This window comes from Schistocerca gregaria, chromosome 5 (assembly GCF_023897955.1).
Source record: "Schistocerca gregaria isolate iqSchGreg1 chromosome 5, iqSchGreg1.2, whole genome shotgun sequence".
In the NCBI taxonomy this organism is placed as follows: Eukaryota; Metazoa; Arthropoda; class Insecta; order Orthoptera; family Acrididae; genus Schistocerca; species Schistocerca gregaria.
Window position 1 is genome coordinate 531,954,702 of NC_064924.1, and position 25,501 is coordinate 531,980,202.

Genomic DNA, 25,501 nt, shown 5'->3' on the forward strand with positions numbered 1-25,501 from the left:
CTTTCGGTTTGACTGATTTATCATGTAACGAAAGTTTAACAGATTCCTTTTAGCACTCATGTGTATGACCTCACACTTTTCATTATTTAGGGTCAATTCATTTTGCAATTTGTTTCCATCTTCTGGTGACTTTACTATTTGATAAACAACAGCACCATCTGCACACAATCTCAAATTGTTTCCCAAATCATTGATCTAGATATGGAACAGCAAAGGGCCTATAACATTACCTTGGGGAATGCCAGCGATCACTTTTGTTTTACTCTATGATTTTCCATCGATTACTACGAACTGTGATCTCTCCAACAGGAAATCACCAGTACAGTTACATAACAGATGATATTCTGTAAGCATGCAATTTCACTACAAGCCACTTGTTTGGCAGAGTCTCAAAGCTCTGGAAATCCAGAAATACAGAATCAATTTGAAATCCCTTAGCAATAGCACTCAACACTTCATGCGAGTAAAGAGTTAGTTGTGTTTCACAGGAACGATGTTTTCTAATGTGCATTGACTGTGTGTCAATAGCCTGTCTTCTTCAAGGCAATTCATAATGTTTGAACACAATATATGTTCCAAAATCCTGCTGTATATTGTCGTTAATGATATGGGCCTGTAATTTAGTGGTGGTGGTGGTGGTGATTAGTGTTTAACGTCCCGTCAACAACGAGGTCATTAGAGACGGAGTGCAAGCTCGGGTTAGGGAAGGATTGGAAGTAAATCGGCCGTGCCCTTTCAAAGGAACCATCCCGCATTTGCCTGAAACGATTTAGGGAAATCACGGAAAACCTAAATCAGGACAGCTGGAGACGGGATTGAACCGTTGTCCTCCCAAATGTGTAATTTAGTGGACTACTCCTATCTTTCTTGAATATTGGTGTGACCTGTGCAACTTTCCAGTCTTTGGGTATGGATCTTTTGTTGAGTGAACAGTTGTATATGGTAAGTATGAAGCTATCAGCATACTCTAAAAGGAACCCAGCTGGTACACAGTCTGGACAAGACGACTTGCTTTTATTAAGAAATTTAAGTTGCTTCACTACACCGGGGATATTTACTTCTATGTTACTCATGTTGGCAGCTGTTCTTGATTCGAATGAAGGCTGTGTTTAGTAACTCTGCTTTGGCAGCACTGTCTTCGATAGTACCTCCATTGCTACACTGCACAGAAAGGATTGAATGTGTCTTGCCACCAGCATACTTCATATACGACCAGAATCTCTTTGAATTTTCTGTCAGGCTTAGAGAAAGTTTTGTTGTGGAAACTATTGTAAACACCTTGCATTGAAGCAAATTTTGAGCTTCTGTAAAAGGTCACCAATCTTTGAGATTTTGGGCCTTTTTAAATTTGGAATGTTTTTGCAACAGTTTTCTGACCTGTTTTGTGTACCAAAGAGGATCAATTCTCTCGTTTATTAAATTATTTGGTATAAATCTCTCAATTGCTGCTATTTCTTTGAATTCAAGCCACATCTGGCCTACACTTATATTATTAATTTGGAATGAGTGGAGATCGTCTCGCAAGAAAGCTTCAAGTGAATTTTTATCTGCTTTTTTGTACAGGGATATTTCTTGCTTATTTTTCGAGGATTTGGGGATTACAATATTCAATCTCACGATGACAATCCTGTGTTCACTAATCCCTGTATCTATTTTGATGCTCATTATTAACTCAGGAGTATTTGTCACTAAGAGGTCAAATGTGTTTTTACAATCTTTTACAATTTGTGTAGGCTCATGAACTTAACTGCTCAAAATAATTTTCAGAGAGTGCATTTAGCACAGTTTCAGGTGACATTTTATGCGTGCCTTCAGAATTAAACATGTATTTTCGCCAATATATCGAGGGTAAATTAAAGTCACCACCACCTGTAACTGTACGAGTCTAGTACTTGTTTCATTTCAAACTCCAGTTTTGTTTGAACCTTCCAGCAATTTTTGATCTGAATTGGGAGGTCGGCAAAAGGATCAAATTATTATTTTATTCCGGTTGCCAACAATGACCTCTGCCCATACTAACTTACAGGAACTATCTACTTCAATATCACGACAACATGAACTGCTACTAACAGCAACAAACATGCCACAGCCAACTGTGTTTAGCCTATCCTTTTCTAACACCGTTACATTCTCGCAAAAATTTCGGTTGAACTTATCTCCAGCTCTAGCCAGCTTTGAGTGTAAGTGCTTTCTATTAGTGCTTGGAGCCCTGGTACTTCCCCATTACAGCTGTGACCATTTACAACTGTTATACTGATGGTTCCTGTATCTACATCGTTCTTGTGTTCGACTTGCACCCTTTGTGGCTTAAGCCCTTTTTGTGTTTTCCGCCCAGGCCACCTCACACAGCCTTCTGCTAACTATGTAGCCACCTCCTGTGTGTAGTGAACTCCTGACTTATTCAGTGGAACCCGAAACCCAACCACTCTATGGCACAAGTCAAAGAATCTGTAGCCTACAGTGATCGCAGAACTGCCTGAGCCTCCGATTCAGACCCCCTTCACTCGGCTCTGTAATCTCTCTTCTTATCCAAAGTGACACACATCACTGGTACCGACGGGTGAGCCACCACCTGCAGTTGTCTGCACCCTGTGCTCTTCATGATATCTGCAAGGAATCGTTCCACATCTGGAATGACTACACCTGGTATGTACATTGGCTTTCTTCCCCTACTTGGCAGCCATGTCCCTAATGGGTCCCATTTACACACCTAATGTAGGAACTCCTATCACTAATCCCACCCCCTGTGACTGCCCAGATCTTGCAGGCTGAGAGGTTTCTTATGAAACAGAACAGGTGATGGCATCTGCCTGAGTGACAGTGTCAGCTACAAACAGCACCTGAAACCTGTTTGTCAGACACTGGGGAGCCCTTATGTGGGGCCTCCTGGGAAACCTTTCACTGCTTGCTACGCCCCGGGCAACCTTCCACTCCACAATACATGAGGTGTCAACCTAACTGCGAGCAGTAACTGGGTTGGCCACCAGTGAGGAGCGATCGGAGGACTTTGACGTGCTCGACATCCGCTTGCTCCCCACAGCTGACCCACAACATAGGTGCCCACCCACTACAGCTTTTATCTGTGTAACCAAAACCATCACAGTGTAGAGCTCAGAGCGAAGTGCCACCAACTCAGCTCGCACCCACACACTGCAATCACAGTCCTTATCCATACTAAAGACTGAGGAAAACTGAGCTACCCAGATAAATGGACTGTCGGCACATGCTACAGAACTCTACAGTATACACTCACGAAAATGCAGGAACAGTGTCTTATAAATTAGATAATACACAGTGATTCAAAACTACCAAAGCACTCAAGTGAAACTAAATAATTATCCCCGATTAGGAACTTTTAATGCGTCATAAAATCAGTTTACTTTCTGGCACACATGAAAATGTGAGAACTGTGGCTATTGGATATTAAATTAACATGCAGAGACTCAAGAAACTAAACTATTAAAGCACACAGATGAAATTATACAATTCGCTTCCAGTAAGGAACTCATAAAAGTAACAAAATTGGTTACTTCCCTGTTGCTACGCCTGTCTCAGCCGACTGCTACTGTTCGACTGGCATTTCTACAGACGCATGAATTTCTATTAACTTTTGCCTGCTGTCATTTGCACATTCTCTTGTGAACTGAGAGTGCAACAGCCTTTGCATCCTTAACATTTTTGAATTTTGTTATTAAACCATAGTGGGTCTTTTCCATCTTTATTCCACTTATCTGGCACATACTTCAAGAGGATTTACAACCTGTTAAACTTTGTCCATAATTCCTTAACGTACATCATACTGGAACTAAACAATGTGAATTCATTGTCTAAGGGGATGTAACATTGGCTGTCTGCTCTTTCTTGCACAAACATTTTCCTAGCCTTTTATAATTGCTTTATTAAATTTAATAACCATCATCACTGTGATATCATGGTACTAATCCTTTTGTTGCACTCATGCCGTCGATTAGATCAGGATTGATGGTAGCTGCAAGGTCTAAATTATTTCCACTGTGTGTGTGGGCTGTTGAACTAGTTTATGGGAAACTGTGTTCAAAATAACTTTGCAGAACTGTCTGTCTGTATCCCTTGCAATGAATCCATAGACATCACATTCTATATTCAAGAGGTTAAAGTTATCCAGAACTAGTACAATATGGGATCTCTGCACTACTGACTGTAGACTTACTGTCAATGACTAAAACATGTGGTTGGTAAAAACATCCAACAATTAATTATTTCACCTTGACCTGTTATAAGATGCAAGGTAACTTCAGTCACATTCAAAATCCGGCTTCACTTCAGACAATATTTTTGTCAATTGCAATCAACACACACCCTCTTATTGTGTTTAATTTATCTTTTCAATATACATTCCATGAATTTCTGAATATCTCAGAGCTTTGTACTTTGTGTTTCAGCTGGCTTTTGGTCCTGAGAATAATCTGTGTGCAAGAAGTTTCACGGTGGGCAGTAAATTCAAGAACTTTATTGCAAATACTACAGCAATTTACTGATAAAATTTTGACAGTAAAGTGTACTCTGACCATGGTCTGATTTTGTATCTCCAAGTTGCCTGACGAGTGTATCAGAGAACCTCAACCTAACACACAGCCTAAAAAAACCCTATGTGCACTCCTTAAGTAGTTTGCAAGCTGAGTAACTGCTTCCTTTGTTTAGTGCACCCCTGACCTATTGAAGTGAGTCATGCAATTCTCTTCTCGATAATTCAGGCTCAGAAGTCTGCAGCCAAGACTGTCAGAAAGTCGGCTAAGCCCTTGGCTGAGACGCTTCACACAGCTCCAAACCAAAGAACACCTATCACCTCTGGCAACAATGCTGCAAGCTCTGCTTGCACCCTGTGTGTGTGGCCAGCGGCCTTGACAACTCCACCAGCCACCTGTATGAACTGAAATTGGTCTAGAACCCACGTGACAGGCTCTGTTGGCGCCAACGAGCTGCACCTTGCGAATGACTGCATCCTGGATGCTTGATACCCACAGGCAAGGTATACCCCACAGCTCGAATGAGACCCTCGGCAGACATACTAAGTGCACATTGGCTCTCTTTCCCACCTCAAATGCTATCTGCCTCCGGGCTTTCATAATGCACCAAACATTGTAGCTCCAGATAACTACTAAACCTCTCCTCCTGTGTGCCTGCTTGGACACACTGGAGGGGCATCCAACTTTCCTGAGCAAGGCCACACAGCCAGCCTTTTCAGTGGTTGCACTGGCATCAGCCTGGATGATTGACTGATCTGACCAACCAAAACGGACTTGTTATGCCGGTATTGAGAATGGCTGACAGCCGCAATTTTTCCAGAGGGCATGCAGCTTTACTGTATGGTCAAATGATGGTGTCCTTTTGGGTAAAATAGTCCCCCATTCAGATCTCCAGGCAGGGACTACTCAGATGACTTCCTTATCAGGAGTAAGAAAACTGGCATTTATGGATAGGAGCATCGAATGTCAGCTCCATTGATCTGGCAGGTATGTTAGACAATTTAAAAAGGGAAATGGATAGATTAAAGTTAGATATAGTGGGAATTAGTGAAGTTCGGTGACAGGAGGAACAAGACTTCTGATCAGGTGAATACAGGGTTATAAATACAAAGTCAAATGGGGGTAATACAAGTTTAATAATGAATAAAAGAATAGCATGGATTAGCTACTACAAACAGCATAGTGAACACATTATTGTAGCATAGACACGAAGCCCACACCTCCCACAGTGGTACAAGTTTATATGTCAACTAGTTCCGCAGATGATGAAAAAATTGAAGAAATGTATGATGAGATGAAAGAAATCATTCATATAGTGAGGGGTGCGAAAATTTAATAGCCATGGTGAACTGGAATTCAATAGTAGGAAAAGGAAGAGAAGGAAAAGTAAGTGAATATGGAATGGGGGGTAAGGAATGAAAGAGGAAGCCGCCTGGTAGAATTTTGCACAGAGCATACCTTAATATAGCATACACTTGGTTTAAAATCATGAAAGAAGGTTGTATAGATGGAAAAGGCCTGGAGACAATGGAAGGTTTCAGATAGATTATATAATGGCAAGACAAAGATTTAGTAACTAGGTTTTAAATTTTAAGACATTTCCAGGGGCAGATGTGGGCTCTTGACCAGACTTTATTGTTTATAATCTGTAGATTAAAACTGAAGAAACTGCAAAAGGGTAGGAATTTAAGGAGATGGCACCTGGATAAACTGAAAGAAACAGAGGTTGTAGAGAGTTTCAGAGAGAGCATTAGGAAACGACAGCAGAAAGAAATACAGTAGAAGAAGAATGGGTAGATCTGAGTGATGAAATAGTGAAGGTAGCAGAGGATCAAGTAGGTAAAAAGACGAGGGCTAGTAGAAATCCTTAGTTAACGGAAGGGATATTGATGAAAGGAGAAAATACAAAAATTCAGTAAATTAAGCAGGCAAAAAAGAATACAAACGTCTCAAAAATGAGATCGACAGGAAGTGCAAAATGGCTAAGCAGGGATGACTTGAGGACAAATGTAAGGGTGCACAGCCATATATCACTAAGAATATGAATATCAAGAGCTTACCGTATTTACTCGAATCTAAGCCACACATGAAAAATGAGACTCGAAATCAGGGAATAAAAATTTTCCCGAATCTAAGCCGCACCTGAAATTTGAGACTCTGAATTGAAGGGGAGAGAAAAATTTTAGACCCCACCTCAAAATCAAAACAAAGTTGGTCCATTGTAATATGAGACACTTTAGGTTGAATGAATGACGATACACCTACAGTAGTTTGGTTCGAGTCTTAAGCTTAGAAGTTAAGCTTTACCAGGTAGCCACTGCTATGCGTCAGGCACTTCATCCTTATTTATACGGGTACCCTTCCTTTTCCACATGCTTTGTCTAGTTCGAATTGATTGCTTATTTTTCTTTGATCTGATAAGTGCCGTTCTCTTTCTTATTGGTGTTTACGGCACTCTAAGCTGAAAATGCATTACTGTACTATATCATGCATTGTTTGTCACATTCTGATGATGAGTGTTTACGACCTGTCGCCGCTCGCAGCATTGCTTGCTTTTGTGCGTGCTACCGCTGCTTACGATTAAAAAAAAAAGTGAGAGGAATCGTCTCATTAGCGAAAAAAATGGCAAGAGACTGCTATTTGTTGTTACTTACACTGCTGTTTTCTTTGACAATGATCAACAAGAATCAAATAATAGGCTGCGTATGATAGAAGAGTTCAGCGAAAATTTTTATCCGTTTGAAAATATTTGCAGACGCCTCTTTAGTACATTACATTCTGCACAGAAATTAGTCATTTTAGATTTAAAAATCACTGCCGTGCTTCATTTTTGACTGTATCACTATTAGGCATAAGAATAATATGAAAATAAACATGACATGTATGTATATTCTTCCGCATTTGCTGTTATCTCACTCTAGTTTTGTAGTTTATTAGGCAGATAGGACTTAAATGAGATAGCAGCAAACATGAAAGAATACATGGCAAAATATTTATATTTTTATTATTCTTATGGTGAAGAGAATACTGCATGTGAATCACAATTCATAAAAGTTCCTATTAGCAACCCTCTCTTCTCACAGGTAGGAAAGAATTCAGAACATAGAGTTGGCCATATTGACACACATCCCAAACAGTCTTGCCAGTTGGATTTTGATAGTACACTGAAATGATGCTACATTCAAAGATGAACAATACGGAATTTGTATTTACTTCATTAGATAATGTATGAAAATGCAATGGTCGAAACTTGTGGCGAAGATAAAAGCTCGTCTTCCACTTTTTTTTTTAATTTTTATTTATTTATTTACTGACACAGAGGTTTTAGCGCCAGTATTTGTGCCTGCAAAGCAAGCCTGTGTAGCACTACATATATTCGATGGCAGAAGTTAGTTGTGGCGGCACCTACCAACATTTTTCAGAACTTCCACTTACTTTGCACTCTATTCTAAGCCGCAGGCGGTTTTTTGGATTACAAAAACCGGAAAAAAAGTGCGGCTTAGATTCGAGTAAATACGGTATATGGGAAACCAGTTCTAAGCAAAGAAGGGAAAGCAAAAAGGTGGAGGTAATATATAATAGGATCTATACAAGGACGAAGTAGTAAAAGGCAATATTGTGGAAATGGAAGAGGATGTACATGAAGATGAAATGGGAGATATGACACTGCATGAAGAGTTTTGACAGAGCACTGAAAGACCTGAGATGAAACAAGGACCCAGGAGGAAACAACATTCCATTAGAACTACTGATGGTCCTGAGACATCTCATATGAGGTCTAAGCTACTGTCCGACAATGTCAATATTGACTCTTGAGCAAAAATGTTTGACCACCACTACATTAAGGGTCGTTCCACATCAAATTGCTTAATTTTGGAACATTTCCTGCTCTAAAATCATGGCTTTCCATGAAATTTTATGTCAACATTTGTACATGCCCCCATAAACATCGATAAAGTTTGGATGAACGTTATTCATCTAAACAAAACTGGTCGAGATACGGCCATTTGTTTGACTACATGTGCAACTCGGCACAGAGCGAGCATGAATTTCTGGCGACTGAGCTGTTATATCTTAGGAAATATTTTGTCGAATGAAATGAAATTTGGCCACCTTGTACAACTTTATACATTCTCTTAATAACAATAATAACAAAAAGAATTACACGTGTCATATCCAGACAGAAAATTTTAGACAAAATCGACTGAAAAAGTTTTAGGTTTGGTTTCTTCTCTTATGAGGGACAAAGGCTATGATGAACATGAAACTTGGCATGTAGTAACCTAACAACACAAGGTTCTCAAATATAAAGTTTCATTTACGTACCACTTTCCAACAAAAAATTAATGAAGAGTTAAGTTTAAGGTCTTGTAAGAAGGGCAAAATTGTAGTATTTTTACCCGATTTTTACAAACCTTTCCAAATATGGCTCAATAGAAAGACTATACTTTTGACCACCAAAGTATGATTGTCCAACAATGGCTAATAATGCTAGATAATTTGAATCAAAGTTGGGTGTGAAAATAAAAAAAAGGGTTCTTATATCTCTTAAACATGTGCTGAACATGAAACTTAGTATACAACAGGTTGGCTTCAGGCCCAATAAAGCAGTCCCATCAGTGACCTGCCAGCCTTCCTCAGAGACAGGGACGAAAATTTTAACAGAAAAAATTGGTCAGTAGCACAAGGCAGTGCACATAAAAATTAATTCACCCATTTTCAACAATCTACAATGTTTTTGAAAAGATTATATTTGTGGAAAGGTGAAAATACCCCTATACAACACCTCTTTTACAGATACCATTTTCTATTTAAGCTTCAAAACCAGTCTTATTCAAAACAATGTGTTTTAATCCATGATACAGGGAGGCCTTGATGAGTTGACATCGACTGACAAAAGTTGTTTCCCTTTGACCATTTGTTCATCTGAAAGGTATCTTAAATATAAGTAAATAACTAATTAATAATAAATACATTTGAATATATTTTAATAAATGTAATTATTATATAAGTGATAAATTCCTGATCCTTATGTTATCATGAACATTACCTATGGAACGTGCAACTATGTAATCAACCACACTTTACGTGTAAAATTTCAACAGCTCATTTTTGCACAAAAATCAGACTATAATGTAAATTACATACCCTGTTATCAGTGCTTTCAGCATAGTGAACCTTGCATCATCCTGTAAAAGAAACTTTCATAAATACATCTTTTTCAGGAACAAAAGCAAAGATCTTAACTTGAAAAAATAGTTTTCAATAACTACAATATATGAGGGCAGGCTGGAAAGGCAGGCCTCCTAATTTTTTATGTGAAAACTCTTAAAGCATTTTAAATAAAACAAAGATTATTGACATTCTGTATCTCTACTATTCAAGTCTATATTTCTCAACACATTCACTCCTGCAACCAACACTTTACTCCCAACAAGACATCAGTTTGTTGATACCATGATTGTAGACTGCCTGACTTGGTTGACGGAGTCAAAACCTCACCTCTCCTTATATCGATTCATCACTATCAAAACAATGTGCTCTAAGATGTTCTTTAAATTTTGGGAACAGATGAAAGTCAGACAGTGCCAATCAGAAACTTTTTGGAGGATGACTGGTGATGGTGGGTGCAAGGCGTCTTGACAGTTGTAGATGTCTCCTCGTGTGTGGTCTGGCTTTGTCATGTTGAACGAGAGGGTGCTACATGTGTGGATGAACTCTTTGAATCCCAAACTCAATAAATTACATTGAACATTCTTTCACTCACTGACATAGTTAAGTTACACACTGCCACATTACATGGTAGAATTCTGAACCTCCAGCAGAAGATGGCTGCAAATATGTAGACATGAAGAATAAAGATGTAGTAATGTTCATTTGAAGAGCTTTCACAAAAAATTTGAAGGCATTAATTTTCAGCATACAAATATGACAATGGAATTTCAAGGACTGAAATCATAAAACAAAAGTTGAGAATATGGGTTGCATTAACATCAGTTAACTGACAACACTGTCAGACCTGGTGGTCTAGTGGTGAAGTGCATGCCCAGAAACAGAAATCAGGGATCGAATCCCAGTTAGATCATAGAAAGTTTCAGTCTGGATTTAATTTGGCCTCCACCTTTGTCAGATGTAAGAGTTGTCAGGAATGATGTGTGGTCCGTATTCCATGTTAAACTTAAGTCTATTTTCCCTGGTTGGATAACTGGGATAGTTCAATGGCATACAAGCCACCTTATTAAATTAAAGGTCTAATACAATTTTTTTTCTATTAAGTTGCTGGAAATGTCGAAAGAAGTCAGGAGTATGGGAAGAGAGACGAAAAGGAAAGAACCAGAGCAGTGAGAGGCATCTGAAAGTGAGAACCAGAGTTAACCATTTGCCGATGCATATGAAAGTATAGTAAGGAGTACAATAACAGCTAGTAAAGAATGGATATCTCAAAAGGTGAGAAAGTTGCACTGTAAATTTAAAATGTAATTTGCTACAGGAAAAAGTGAGGAACGTAAGAAGAAAATGACACACTATGAATTGAGGAACGTAAGTAAAAGGCAGGATGTGGGTACCAGCCTATACACACCATGTCGTAAGTGGGGAACCACATAAACACATCCAGGCTGGCTGGCTGGCTGGCTGGCTGACCAGCTCTTATTAATCGAGGAAGCAGACACAATCCAGGTCATGATCATCTGTAACATCTGTGAAGTAGCACATTAACAAACTTAGCTACCCAGGTGGGTCCCAAAGAGTAGAATGAAAGAAAGGGATAATGAATTCTCTGTCTTTTTTTTTTTATTGTAGCTGAACAAACCACAGCCCTTGCCTCAGCAGAATGGCTTGTGTGTGCCTAAATAATACAGATAGCCTTACCATAGGTGCAATCACACTGGAGTGGTGAACATTCAGATACCAGACAAATATGTGGTTCCTGCAGAGGGGCAGCAGCTTTTTCAATAATTACAGGTGCAACAGTCTGAATTACCTGGCCTTGTGACATCAGTGAACAGGATCTTGCTGTGTACCACAGCTGAAAGCTAGGAGAAAGCAACTGAATTACAAAGCTCCTTTGTGGGACGAGTCAGTCAGTGGCAAGCAGGCAAAGAGTGTGCATCTTGTGAACTGAGTCAAGAAGAAATGCAAAATTACACAACATAGCCTTGGATACAGAAGTAACATGGCTTACTATCCATGGCATGCTTTGGTTAGCTCTGTACTATGAAAAACATTTTATCCTTAGTCATTTACCTAGACAGGGTCCTATCCAAAGTGCTACAAAAAGACCGAGTATCTTATTTTACTGAACTGAAAAGCAGCTATCTTCTTTAACAAAAGTTAGCCAACTTTGTTGTGTTGTAAAGTATGTAATCATTTAGTGAGCACAAGTTTTAAACTACTCCACATAGTTTGTGTAACTGAACAGTTAAAGTTTTATCAAAGTACAATTACAAAGAGAAGTTTTATAGTATTTAGTTCGAAGATTTTTTCCTATTGACATAATAGCTTTTGAAATTTCCTGTGTCATGCAGTTACCAGTGTTTCACATTTTTGGCATCTAACTGTGCCTACTGATAGATTAGTTTCTGAGTCCCCATGCTAATAGTTGAGCAGAATAACAGCAATTAAGAATAAGAACTGGCTATCAAAGACACATGCGCACGCGCACACGCACACACAACTGCAGTATCAGACAACTGTAGCCAGGCATTAATAATACTCCTGTGTAATTCAAGTCAAGCTACTGGTACATTACTTGCTAAACTGTGCTACTCTCTTCACAGATGTAACATTATCAGCATATTACCATTTTAATAGTATCTGGTAGTGTTATACAATTTTCTTGGTGTACCAGTACTGCATTATTTCACGTTCAGTTCCGTACTGTGGCATTGTGCCATATGTGTCATAAGATGAAATAAATTGGGTGCCACTGTGGAAGAGACAAAAAGAAGCCAAATTTCTTTAGCAAACCAACAAGTATAACTTAATTGCTCTTCAGGACATTTAATATCTGTTTATAGTTTCCATTTTCAGATTTTATTTTAATTCCACATTATTAGTAATAAAGTATTAGTTCTCCATAGTTGTGTGACTTCTAATTCACTTGATAGCTTCCAGTCACAGAAATCTGTTGTTTTCATTTGACGTGAGAGCTGTAAATGAACAGAAAACAGCAAAACTCACAAAACATTAACATTGGTTATGTAGAGACAACCCCTCCCCCACACCAGCTCTCTCTGCTCTGAGCAAGTGTGAATCTGGCAGCTTGGACCCGCTAGCATCTGGCTGCTTGCTACTACTGCTTACGTAGCTAACAGCCACGCTTCAAGTAGTGAGAAGTGGAAGGAGGTGTTCCTCATAAGCGACTCCAGCTCTGCGCATGCATGTGAACACACTGGCAACTGATCGAACTATACTAACATAAACAGTTGTGATGTTACACTAACAGGCTTTATACGCAGACAAAGAAAAAAATTTCCCAGATTTTTCCGTTAAAAAAACACTTTCTCCTGGATGAAAACGCACTTTTCCCGTGTTAAGTGGCCGTATATTTTCCCTTGGAACTGTAAAACTTATCAATCATTTGAATGGTTATGTTTTTATACACAGGCATAAAATTTCCCAGCACTAAGAAATGACACCCAGGGAAGGAAACTCCTTTTGGAAAGATTTTTGATGTGCAGCAACATGTACACTGCATAGTTTCATATTACGAAAGTATAAATTCGAATTCCACCAAACGCCGCATGTTGCTTTCCGAACCATTGTAATTGAGATTGCAATGCGCTTTTGCAAGCCAGTCATAGCTCATGTCACGTGATCCCGCCAGGCAATGATAGCGGATATTCAGACCACAGGACACATGATGTCATCTAATAGCAACATCACTTATGTAGCGCGGATACACAAACAGGAAAAGTTACTGTTTTAAATTAATATACATAGTTTTGCTACAAGAAAAGCAAAGCTTTCACATATAATATTGGTCTCTAAGGTTAATAACCTGCAAGAGAAGCTAAGCTTTCACATATAATGTTGATATTTTTTGCGCGTGTTACACTTTAAGATATATCACACAAATGTGCCAGTAAAATTTTTAGCTGAGTCCAGTGACTTGACAAAGTTTTCCACAAATAAATTACCTACCACAGAGGAGAGAGAGAGAGAGAGAGAGAGAACTTCCCGTAGCACTACATCAATTTGCTCATAATAACCACATGAAGGTCTGATGATCTGGGCTTGAAATACTTCTAAAAATGGCTCGTCATCAAACGCTCTATGATTCAAGAAATTCATCGTACATTCACGCACATAGTTCAATTTGCGTAAAAGGAAATTTACTTTGAAAGTAACACTTTTCAAACCACCATTCGCAATATTTTCCAATCTGTTAGGAATAGGTTCGTTTCAGTGGTCGTCAGAGAGTGCCAGATAACAGGCGCCACCGCACTTTGGCAGCTGCAATGATGCAGGGAGACCGTATGTTAGTACGTGTAAAACAATAAAAGATCTTACATTATGTCATAAAAGAAAGACGTCAGAAGATACTCCAAGAGCATCGGAATGTCGTGAACCACACTAAAATGGGACATTTAAAGTGCATACTTAAAAGAACACATTCGTATGTCCAGATTCACAATGAAGTAAGCCTAGACCTGATATTAAGCTTTTCAGTGTGGGTTTCGGGATGTAAATTTTCTTGCAGTACCAGTACTGTATTAACTCTCTTCTTTATTATGGCATAATGCCATATGTGCTAGAAGATGAAAACGTGCACTTGAAATGCAACGAGCAGTTTAAATTAGCCAATAATGTGGAACTAAACACCGTTTCAAATACCTCAGGGTAAAAAATTAATAAAAACCAAATTTATTTACCAAACCGACAAAAATAACTTCATTGTTCTACAAGGCAATTAATGCATGGCTGTCAGAAAAGTGGAAATAAAATAAAATCTGAAAGTAATAACGTATATTAGCCTAGTGAAATTATATGAATGTATTTTAATTCACTTGATAGCTCGCGGCCACAGATATCCATTTTGTTTTCTTAAGACGCGAGAGCTGTAAACGAAGATGAAACAGCAAAATCACTAAAGGTAAACACGGGTCACGTGGAGACTACACACTTCCCCACTATAACTATGACTGCTCTGCGCATCAGCCTCCCCCATTCCCTAGAGTGTTTGAGATAAGACGTCAAAAATATAAAAATCGATTTTTCAAAAATATGTTCATTTTGTGGCGCACATCTTTCTGAAAAGTCTGATACATAAAACATATATGTCCGAGGAAACATAAGACATGCTATGTGGTCTTAAGTGTGCCAGAGCGCAGTGCCACCCCTCTTCACACAGCATTCGTTTATCGCACTCTCAGTATTTCGCTCCGTGGATTTGAAACATGTATATTTTGTACTGGATGTCATTAAACTATATTCATGACAGTGGAAATTAAAATGTCCTGTGGTGCCTCTGCCTCTCCTGCTCCCAGTCACCCGGTTTGACATCCTGCCTCTCTCTCTCTCTCTCTCTCTCTCTCTCTCTCTCTCTCTCTTTTTTAATGGGATTATCTGTAATAAAGAGAACAAGAACTCTTCAGAAAATTAGCATGCTTTATTGCCTGTTAGCTAATAACTTGCAGTTTTGGGTGACATAAAATTAAATAAAGGATACATAAAACCAGTAGCGACAAAAGACAAACAATACAGTACACATTTCTTCAATTCTTAGCTCCTAGCATGTTCTTTGTCTAATCTTGCTACAGGTTTCATGGCGTGCTTTCCTTTCTGTCACAGAATTAAGTCATATGGATTTATGTTGGGGGATGTAGCAGACCATGCATCCTGAAATCCCTACAGATGATGCAGTCGTTACCGAATGTTTCTTGAAGCATATCTGTCACATGGAATGAATGCGACATGGAGTGTCGTCCCATCTTGCATAGAAATAAAGGTGTGCACACTGGTATGTTCTTTTAAAGTTGATCTATTACCTCATCAAAGTTCGTCAAACATTCTTCTACATGAAAAATCGATGTATTATTGTCTAATACTGCGTAAGCTGTTAATACAAATAGTAGCCAAGACTGGTGTGCTTTCTCGATCTGATTTCATCTGTTTTGTCACTGCCTGCTAAATAAAACAAAATAGGCTTTTCTAACACTTTTCTAATACACACCAAATAAACGAGACTGTTTTGGCACAAATGGTCATTTTTATAACACGACAGAATATAATTCACGAAGACAAACATGAAATGCCTAGTAGGCCTACTACACGCAAAAAGCTTTATGTCAGAAAATAGTTTCACATTTCATTAATACAATCCAGTTTCTCAAGCACGAGATCGAAAAGCAGTAGTAGTCAGAGATTTTTATGTAAATTTGAAATCGTCATATTCTTTCCCAATTTTGTGTGGTGTTCCCGTTTCTTCTCCTTCCTCATTCTAACAAACAATCTTGTCATGACTAATTCTGGAACTATTCCTGCATTCATCAAAACGTATTCACCGGTTAACTTCACTGACCCTGCCAGTATCACTGGTTTAGTTATACCTGATTATTCTCCGGTTAGGGGTTGTTATGTTAATACAAACCATTTTCCGCACTACTTCCAGAATAGAACTTAAGGGGCTGCTAGACCGGGACTGTACAACTGGCCCCCTACTAGTGTTGCAATATGGCCAAAAATTTTCTGACAAAATTTCATTTTCCTGGATACACCAAGAAATAGTATGTGATCTTTCTTAACCGTTATTCCTGTTAGTTGTTTATTTCCACTCTGATAATCTGAATTTATGAATTTCCCTAGTACTTATAACACTGATCATTCGCAAACCCAAACAACAACATAATCAGACAGCGAATGGCATTCACTCGTTTGTCTTTACTCCGCTCAGCTTATATAGCCCGGTCCCCTTTTGCCTGCAGGAAAGTTTATTTCTGGATACGACGAGGATTCCCCTGACAGACATCACGTACTCTATGCATGCACTCAAAAATCAACTTATGGTTTTTGGTTGGTTTTTTAATTTTTTATCCAGATTTTCCGGTTTTCCCAGGTGTATACACCCTGGCCTTATTCAGGTGGTTAAGGGAGGGAAAAATTTAATTCTGATGGGGCCTGAAATTCAGTAGACAATGAGAAGTAATAGGATATGGACTGGGGGAAAGGAACAACAGAGGAAACCACCGGGTAGAATTTTGCACAAAGCAAAACTTAATCATTGGAAACATTTGGTCATATGTGAAAAAGACATGGATACACCAGAAGGTTTCAGATGGGTTGTAACTGGTAATACAGATTTCAGAGTCGGATTTTAAACTGCAAGACCTTTATAAGGACAGATATAAACCCTGACCACAATTTATTTCATATTAAGACTGAAGAAATTGCAAAAAAGTAGGAAATTAAGGAGTTCAAAGAACTGGAGGCCATTCCAAATTTCAGAGGGAGCATTAGGCTTCATCTAATGGTTGAAACTGAGGAAAGGAATAGAGTAAAAAAGATGAATGGATAGCTCTGAGAGCTGAAATAGCGAAGGTAGCAAAAGGTCAAATAGATGAAAGCTTAGTCGAAATCCCTGGACTTCACAGGAGATGCTAAATTTGATCAAAGGAGAAAATATAATAATGCAGAAAATAAAGCAAGCAAAAGGTAATACAGATGTCTAAAAAATGACTGACAGAAAATGCATAAATGGCTAAGCAAGAATGGCCAGGGGACAAGTCTAAGGCTATAGAAGCACATAGAATGTGCTATAGGAAAATTCCAGTGGCATTTGAAGAAACTGGAAGCATCTATCTGAATATGAAGCACTCAGATCGAAAACCAGTGCCAATCACAGAAGGAAAAACTGAAAGGAGTATATAGAGGGGCTGCACAATGGAAATGAACTTTAAGGCAGTTAAGTTTTATCTTTTACTTTAAGAAATCAAGCAATGGATAATCCAGAATGGAATGTTACAATATTGTGAAAAGGAAATTTGCTACCAACCATATAGAGGACATGCTGAGTTGCAGGTAGGGACAACAAAACAACTGTCACAAATAATAGCTTCTGGTCAGTAAGGCTTTTGTCAGAATTAGACAGCATATTGTTACTTTCGGTTTGCTGCAAAATTTTTGAACATATTCTCAGTGCAAATATAAAATTTTCTTGAGACAGAAAAGCTTCTGTCCACGAATCAGCTAGGTTGCAGAAAGTATCAAACTTGCGAAACTCAGCTTGCCCTTTTTGTCACACAATGTATTGCAAGCTATGAAGAGCAACAGGGCAGATTCAGTATTTCCACAATTCCATAAAGCATTTGATATGGTGTGTCACTGCAGACTTTACAAAGCTATCAACACATGGAATAGTTCCCAGATATGTGAGAGGCTCCAGGACTTCATAAGTAGCTGAATTGGGTACTGTTGGGAGTGCCCCAACAGGTTGGCAGCATACTGCTGCTGTCTGCTGGCAATGCCATGGTGCATGGGGAGGTGGTGGTGAGTGTAGGAGGGTACGAGATGACTTGGATAAAGTTTCTAATTGGTGTGATGGGTGGTAGCTAGCTCAGGCCGAATTCCAGTCATGATGTTGGAGGTGTGCTTGTGTGTGTGTGTGTGTGTGTGTGTGTGTGTGTGTGTGTGTAATTAGAAACCTATCTTATCCTACATTGTTGATATTCCTACCTGGAGTTTCCAATGTTTGATTTCGTTAATGCTGATGAATAGGAAAAAGAAACCAGCAGTGTTTGGACACAGCTCAACAGTGTGCTGCTTGTACAGTCACGTCATGTAGATATCTGGGCATAATACTGCAAAGTAATATGAAATGGAACAAGCTCGTAAGGACTGTCATAGGAAAGGCAAATGGTCGACTTCAGTGTATCGGGAGAGTTTTAGAAACATGTGATTCACCTGTAAAGGGGATAGCATATAGGACACTAGTGTGACCTATTCTCGAGTACTGCTCAAGTATTTGTTATCTGAACCAAGTCTGATAAAATTAACACATCGAAGAACTTCACAGGAGGGCTGTTACATTTGTTACCGGCAGGTTCAAACAATACACAAGTATTAAGGAGATGCTTTAGGAACTCCAACGGGAATTCAGGGAGGGAAGGCAACATTCTTTTTGAGGAATGCTATTGAGAAAATTTAGAGAACTGACCTTTGTAGCTGACTACTGAGCGATTGTACTGCTGCCAGCATGCATTTCGCTTAAAGATGATGAAGAGAAATTAGGGCTCGAATGGAGGCATGTGGACAGACATTTTTCGCCTCACTATTTGTGGGGGGAACAGGAAAGAAAATTACGAATAGTAGTACAGGTATTCTCTGCCACACACTATACGATCGCTTGTGGACTGTGTATGCACATGCAGACTTAGACGTACATAGAAAGGGAGGACAACACAGGTGAAGATGAGATGGGAGATACAGTACTGTAGAAGAACTTGTCAGTGCACTGAGACACACAAATCAAAGAGTACATACCATTTCATCAGAACAACTTATATCTTCAGGCAAGCCAGCTACAACAGAAGAACACACTCAGCAATACTGGCCCTACAGATTATCTTAGAAGACACGTTAAGAAAAGACAAATCCACATTTACAGTATTTGTACACGAAAACAAAGCTTCTGACAAAGTTGATGGGAACACACTTTTTCAAGTCCTCAAGATAGCAGGGGTCAGAAATCATGTGACAATTTTAAGAGTTTAGGGGGCAAGAAAGGAAAGTAATAGTTAAAAAGAATGAGACAGGCTTGTAGCCTTTCTCGAATATTATTCAATCGGTTCACTAAGCAAGCATTAAATGAAACCATAGAAAATTTAGAAAATGAGTTAAAAACAGGGAGAAACAAAAAGTTTGACGCCTGCCAATGACTTAATCCTGTCAGAGTCAGCAAAGGACTTTGAACAGCAATTGAACGAAATGAACAGCGACTTAAGAGGAGGATATAAGATAAACATCAACAAAAGCAAAAAAGAAAGTTAACTGAATGTAGCCAAATCAAATCAGGTGATACTTAGAAAATAATATTAGGAAAAGAGACACTAAAAGGTGGTGGTGGTAGTGGTAGTAGTAGTAGTAGTAGACGAGTTTTGCTATTTGGGCAGAAAAATAATTCATGATGGCCGAGGTCATGAGGATATAAAAGATAAACTGGCAAAGACAAGAAAAGCGCTTCTGAACAGAAATTTGCTAACACAGAATATAGTTTAAGAGTTAGGAAGTATTTTCTGAAGGTATTTTTCTGGAGTATAGCCATGTACAGAAGCAAAATGTGGAAGATCAACAGTTCACACAAGAAGAGAATCTGAACTTTGGAAATTCTGTGCTAAACAAGAATGCTGGAGATTAGATGGGTAGCTCATGTAACAAATGAGGAGGAACTAAATGGAATTGGGGATGGGGGTGGGGAGGGAAGGGGGAGAAATTTGTGAAACAGATTGTCTAAAAGCCAGGATCGGTTGACAGAAATTGAGATATCAAGGAATCAAATTTAAGTACACGAGGTAAGTGTAGAGTGGAAAAAAATATAATAATAAATATAATATGCATGTGCAATGGGTGTAGGTTGCAGCAATTACCTGGAGATGACGAGGCTTGCATAGGATAAAGTAGCATGGAGTGCTACATCAAACTGGTCTTTGAACTGTCACTGACGACAACACCAACAGCTTAACAAATGTTTAAGAACTTTGGAAAGCAATTCAGACAGTTACTCGGTCAGCAGAAGGCATTATAGAAGAAGGTACCAACTGCACAAATGGTCAGACTGGGACTGCATACTTGCCGTTGTGTATCTTTTATGAGTCAAGGTATTTGTTAAATGTAAATAGCAACACTGTCAATGGTTCTTTTTCAGGCACTGTGCAGTCGATTGCAAGCTCCCTTCACAATGAAACACACATTAATATCTTGTGTAAGTTTACCTCTGCCTTGGATAAAGGTAATTATTTCTTGTCGGAGTGCACTAACTTCTTTGTATGTTTTACACTGACACTCACTCACCGAATAATCACTAATTACAGTAACCCAATGAAGAAGTTTCTGTGTCAGCAGGAAGCCATTTGTAGATGGAGTAAACTGAACTATCTCCAGATTTCACATTCAAATGAAACCGATACGTAGGCATTATCAGAGCAGTTTCCTACTATTTACTTAATTGATGGTGCTCCCAATTACAAACTTGACTACAGAGAACAATGTAATTAGCTAGCACTATGCTGAAAACCAAATTAAAATATTCATCTGTGGTTGAAGCCCACTTTTTGTCTGTGTGCACTTCCTAATATATAACCTACTGGTTACCCAAGGGATCACACTTTGGTGTAACTTAAATATTCAGATTATAGTGGCCAGTAGTAACAACAGTTATCGGTTCATCTGAGAGGTGGCACAGCTGGTCTTCCCAGTACTAGTTAAGAAATCTTCACTACTGGCTACCAAATTTGGCATCTTCACATTTGTCACTTCAACTGACTTCAATAGGAGGCTTCAGTCATAGCTCAGTAATGTGTTCGTCATAGCTGACGTTGTCTGTCAGTTGCACCAATGAAATATTCCCCGTATTTCACAACATCTGATGTCAAACCCGAGCATTATTTCTGCAATTAGTCCGTCTGTAAAGCCTCAAGCAACACTTATTTTATAAATCTTATTTTGGTGATTGTGTGACAATTTAGAGGATGAACTGCCATTTCCATGCTCCCCAGAGAAACAATATCAGAAGACATAATTCAGTATTTCAGTCTACTCGACGTTCCTTTGTTTCGGTGCCAATATGGTCACTGGGTGATTGCTTAGATGGCACTGGTCTTTTTACTGATTTAACATAGGAAGCAAACTGCTTAAGTGACATTTTACTTCTTAATTCACTGATGATCCACACATGGCTCCCCTAATGCTAATTTTAGTTTCATTGATGTCTGTTTTTCTACAAGACTTTGAATATGAAGTCTGCAGTGGAGCTCTATTTGCTTTCAGAGCAGCTTTCTCAGGTGCTGTTGAATCACAATGGCTCTTCTACATCCATCATAACACTATCTACACCACTGGGGAAAAAAATTAGTGCATCCTGTTAAAGATTTCCAATTCACTCAAGATATATTGTTGCAACAGTGCACATCAAGTACACAAAAGATTACATTTACAGATAAATAGCACAAGCATTCCTCAGGTACCAGGTACTGACGCACAGTGAAACACCCATGGTGATACACCCGTACTGGTACCTGGTGTAGCCTCCATGAATGACAATGCTAGTGCTGACTGGCATCTAGTCAATCGTACAGATGGCAAATACTGTCCTGGGATATGTTATGTCACGCCTCTTCGGCCTGTTCACCTAGTTCTGTAAGAATTGTTGGCTGACAAGTCATACGAGTCACTTCTGATTCCAGTACATCCCATATGCGCTCAATCAGAACCAAGTCCAGAGATTGTTCTGGCCAGGGAAGCTGCTGCACATCTTGCAGAGCATACTGAGTTTCGTGGACAGTCTACAGGAATGTGTTATGCTGTTGTAGGTGAGCATTACCCTATTTGAAGAACAGAAAAAGGACAGGTGGAACATGTTCTGCATGTACCAACCGCTGGTTAGCATCCTCCTCTAGAAACACCAAAGGTGAACAACAGTTGTAGCTTACTGCATCTCAAACCTGAAGGCCTGGGGTGGGCCAGTGTGTCTTGGATAAATACACTATCAGACAGTACTCACCACATCTACATTGCACACACAAACAACCATCACTTGCATGCAGGAAGAATCTGCTTTCATCACTGAAGACCACAGTGTGCCATTCCATCTTCCAAGTGATCCTCTGACAACACCAGCTGAGCTGTGCATGTCGATGCTCTGGCACAAGGGGAAGACCGGCTTGAGGTGAGCATGCCCATTGTCCCACTGCTAATAACCTGTATGCAACAATTTGTGTTGACACGTCTGGGCTCAGTAGCTCTCTCATCTGTGCTGTGGTAGCTGTACTATCTGCCATTGCTGCTCTCACAATACAACAATCCTGATGGGCACCTGTGCCACATGGAAGTCCAGAACTTTGCCTTTCATGTGACCACTGATACCAGCATTGCTGGACAACTGCCACAATATATCCAACTTGTGTGGCAATTCTCCAAAAGGACTATCCAACCATTTGGAAGGCTACAATTTTAAACCTTTTGAACTTGTTCAGTTGGCTGTAGTAAGTGTTACTTTGTCTCCATTTCTTGGTTGCCTGCTTGCTTCACATGTTTGCACCACACTGACCCTTCTGGCTGTGAGCATCCCCTATTAAACGGCAGATACAGATGGTGCTCTGGATGGTACTATGCCATTAAGCTACCTGTTGGCAGACGATGTTTAAGCCATTATCAGTACAGTCACTATTCCCCAGGTGACATATGCTACCATTGGATCAATCCAACGTCTTCTTTCCAGGTTTACTATTTTTTCCAGCAATTTACTTGTACATCCTGTAAGAAACCTTGTAAAAGACACTGACTGCTGGAAGAGTAACTGATAACCACTCATCTGTATAGACTATTCTGTGCACATGTCTACTATCATGCGGTAATAAAAAACTTTTTCAACTGTTTAACAGTTTTGTTAACTGTTTACTACAAGCTGCAACATGACAGACTTTTCACCGTGAAACACAAAACAGAAAAAAGGAAGGTAAGGAAAGAATTTGTAATGATGGATGGATTATAAGTAAACAAATTCCAACTTACAGTGCGAACAAAAATAGCTGACCCTATATCAAGGGGCAGAGATGTTGATAAAGCACCCACTTCTTGAGCAATTCTCATCACTTGCTGTGAGGATGGAGGCAGAGCCTTTTTAAATTGGCTGCTGAACAAATGTGCTCTTGGGCCTTCCACTAAAAAAGAAACAAATGAAATTACCTTAAACACTTCAAAGCAAATCGGGAAAAATGTTAAGTTTCCAGTTTTGCAGTAATAAAGAAAAGTTTAAATTGCAGTAAAAGATATGGAACATTACTGTAACGTATAGATGATATCAATGAAAACCTCTTAACTCCCCATGTATGTGAAATCATCATAATTCCAGTAATGAGTAACTCCTTTATCAAAGAGAGATCTTCAGGTGCATGGATTTGTCAAATCCATTGTTAAGCATGAAGCAATATTATCTGTATCACCATTTTTTTTAAGAAACCGTTGTTGCTTCTTCTGTAAAACTTAAGAAAATGGAGTTACAAGGTTTACATTGCCTACAATCGATATGCTTGAAGCGAAACACCTAGAATATCAAGATCCCGTCAGTCTGCTATTATATTAAGTTAAAATTATACTAGTACATAACATATTTTAATTAAAATTAAAATAATCTTAAAAACTGGTTTTATGTTGTTTAGTAAAAGCACTAGGTTTCTCTAACCGAAGGTATACTGGACGTACTACATTAAAAAATAAAACATCCTGCAACACTGATGGTTTCCAGGTAATATAATTAAACAGATTGTTACACAACAGACTGTCCACTATCTAATATTAAAAAATGTTTCCTTGAGTAGACAAATTTACCCAAAATCCTTACGCAAGCCTAGGTTGACAAATATGACAAAAAATGTTAATATAGCTTATAAAATAAGTGATCACATACAAAATTGTTCTAACGAATTAGACCAACTGAAACTCTTGTCTATGACTTCCTGAACCAAGTGCTTAATGTCATGGAACATAATGAATAATGCTACAAATCTTTTAAATTAAAGTCTTTGGTTTGATCAAACATGATCATTAACTTTTGAAATGATAGTGTTCTAGAGTTCACTGAGCAGCTAACAGTTTAAGCACATACTAAAACTGTGTCTGTAACAGGCCCTTCGTTTTTCATTGTATTTTTAAATTTGTATATTGACCACACGACAAAAAATCTGGGCTGGAATAATAAAAATATGAATTAGGATAGATCACTACTTGTCACAAAGCGATGGTGTTGAGTGGCACGCAGGCACACTGAAAGAAGACTGCTAGAAGTCATCAGTTATCTGACTATGACTCTCGTCAGAGGTGTACAAAATACTCTCCTCCCCTTCACCCCCTTGGCATAATATACCTATACTGCACTTTGCAACCCACAGTCCTATCCCCACCATATCCCAACACACTTCCACAGGCAGCACTACTATGTCTATCCCCAACCCAACTCCATCCTTCACCCTCTTATCCAGTGCCTCTTCTGTACTCCCATTACCCCGACCCCACCCAAGATCAATGCTTACCACAGTCACACCTTGATAGCACTGAGAGGCGTCTCACACCCATATCCTGATACAGGCCTGAAACATTACTGACTCACTTCTCTGAAGAATTTGTGGGACACCTACCTAAGAGACAGATTAGTAACAAAATGATTCAGATTCCTTCCCAGGTGTCCCCTTGGGGTAACATTCCTTCCAAGTAAGAAACTGACTCACAAGAAAGAGCCAAGGTTTTTGAGATAACACGGAATACTTTGTTATGAGCATAAAAAAGATGATCTGTCAACACAGTCTGATTAAAATTACTTGATAGCTGGTATTTCATGTGTCTTCCTCCAACCACAGTGCTCAACATCATGTCTGAACTGCTTGCCATTGCCGAACTGCGACAAGAAATGGTCAGTTAATTTCCAGTTCTTGAGTGGCTTTTTCTCTTGTTATGTTTGGATCCCACCTCCTGGGCCCAACCAACCTTATTTCACATTGCATCATACATGATGAGACACACACACACACACACACACACACACACACACACACACACACACACACACACAATGCTGGCAATGAAACACACACTTTTCATGCCCACCACTAGCCAAAGACTCTTTATTCTTGTGCACAAGACACAATTCAGCTCCACATATTCAATCACCATAAAGATCGGCCTACAGCAGGTAAACTTCATGCGAGATAGTATAGTATAAAATCAAACTTTTGAAGGCAGAAAATATCATTGCAACTGGATACATGGATAAATAAATATAACTACAT

The 25,501-nt window shown here is 39.0% G+C and overlaps 1 protein-coding gene across 1 annotated transcript in view; it reads right to left on the reverse strand.

Moving 5' to 3' along the window:
* Positions 1 to 25,501, reverse strand: part of LOC126273181 (baculoviral IAP repeat-containing protein 6-like) — a 135,664-nt gene that overhangs the window by 44,903 nt on the left and 65,260 nt on the right. Inside the window, exons 3-4 of the mRNA XM_049976683.1 lie at positions 23,232 to 23,380; positions 9,654 to 9,694 (exon numbers count right to left, since the gene is read on the reverse strand). Of these exons, the coding sequence (XP_049832640.1) occupies positions 9,654 to 9,694; positions 23,232 to 23,380 (190 nt within the window). The remainder of the gene's footprint in view (positions 1 to 9,653; positions 9,695 to 23,231; positions 23,381 to 25,501) is intronic.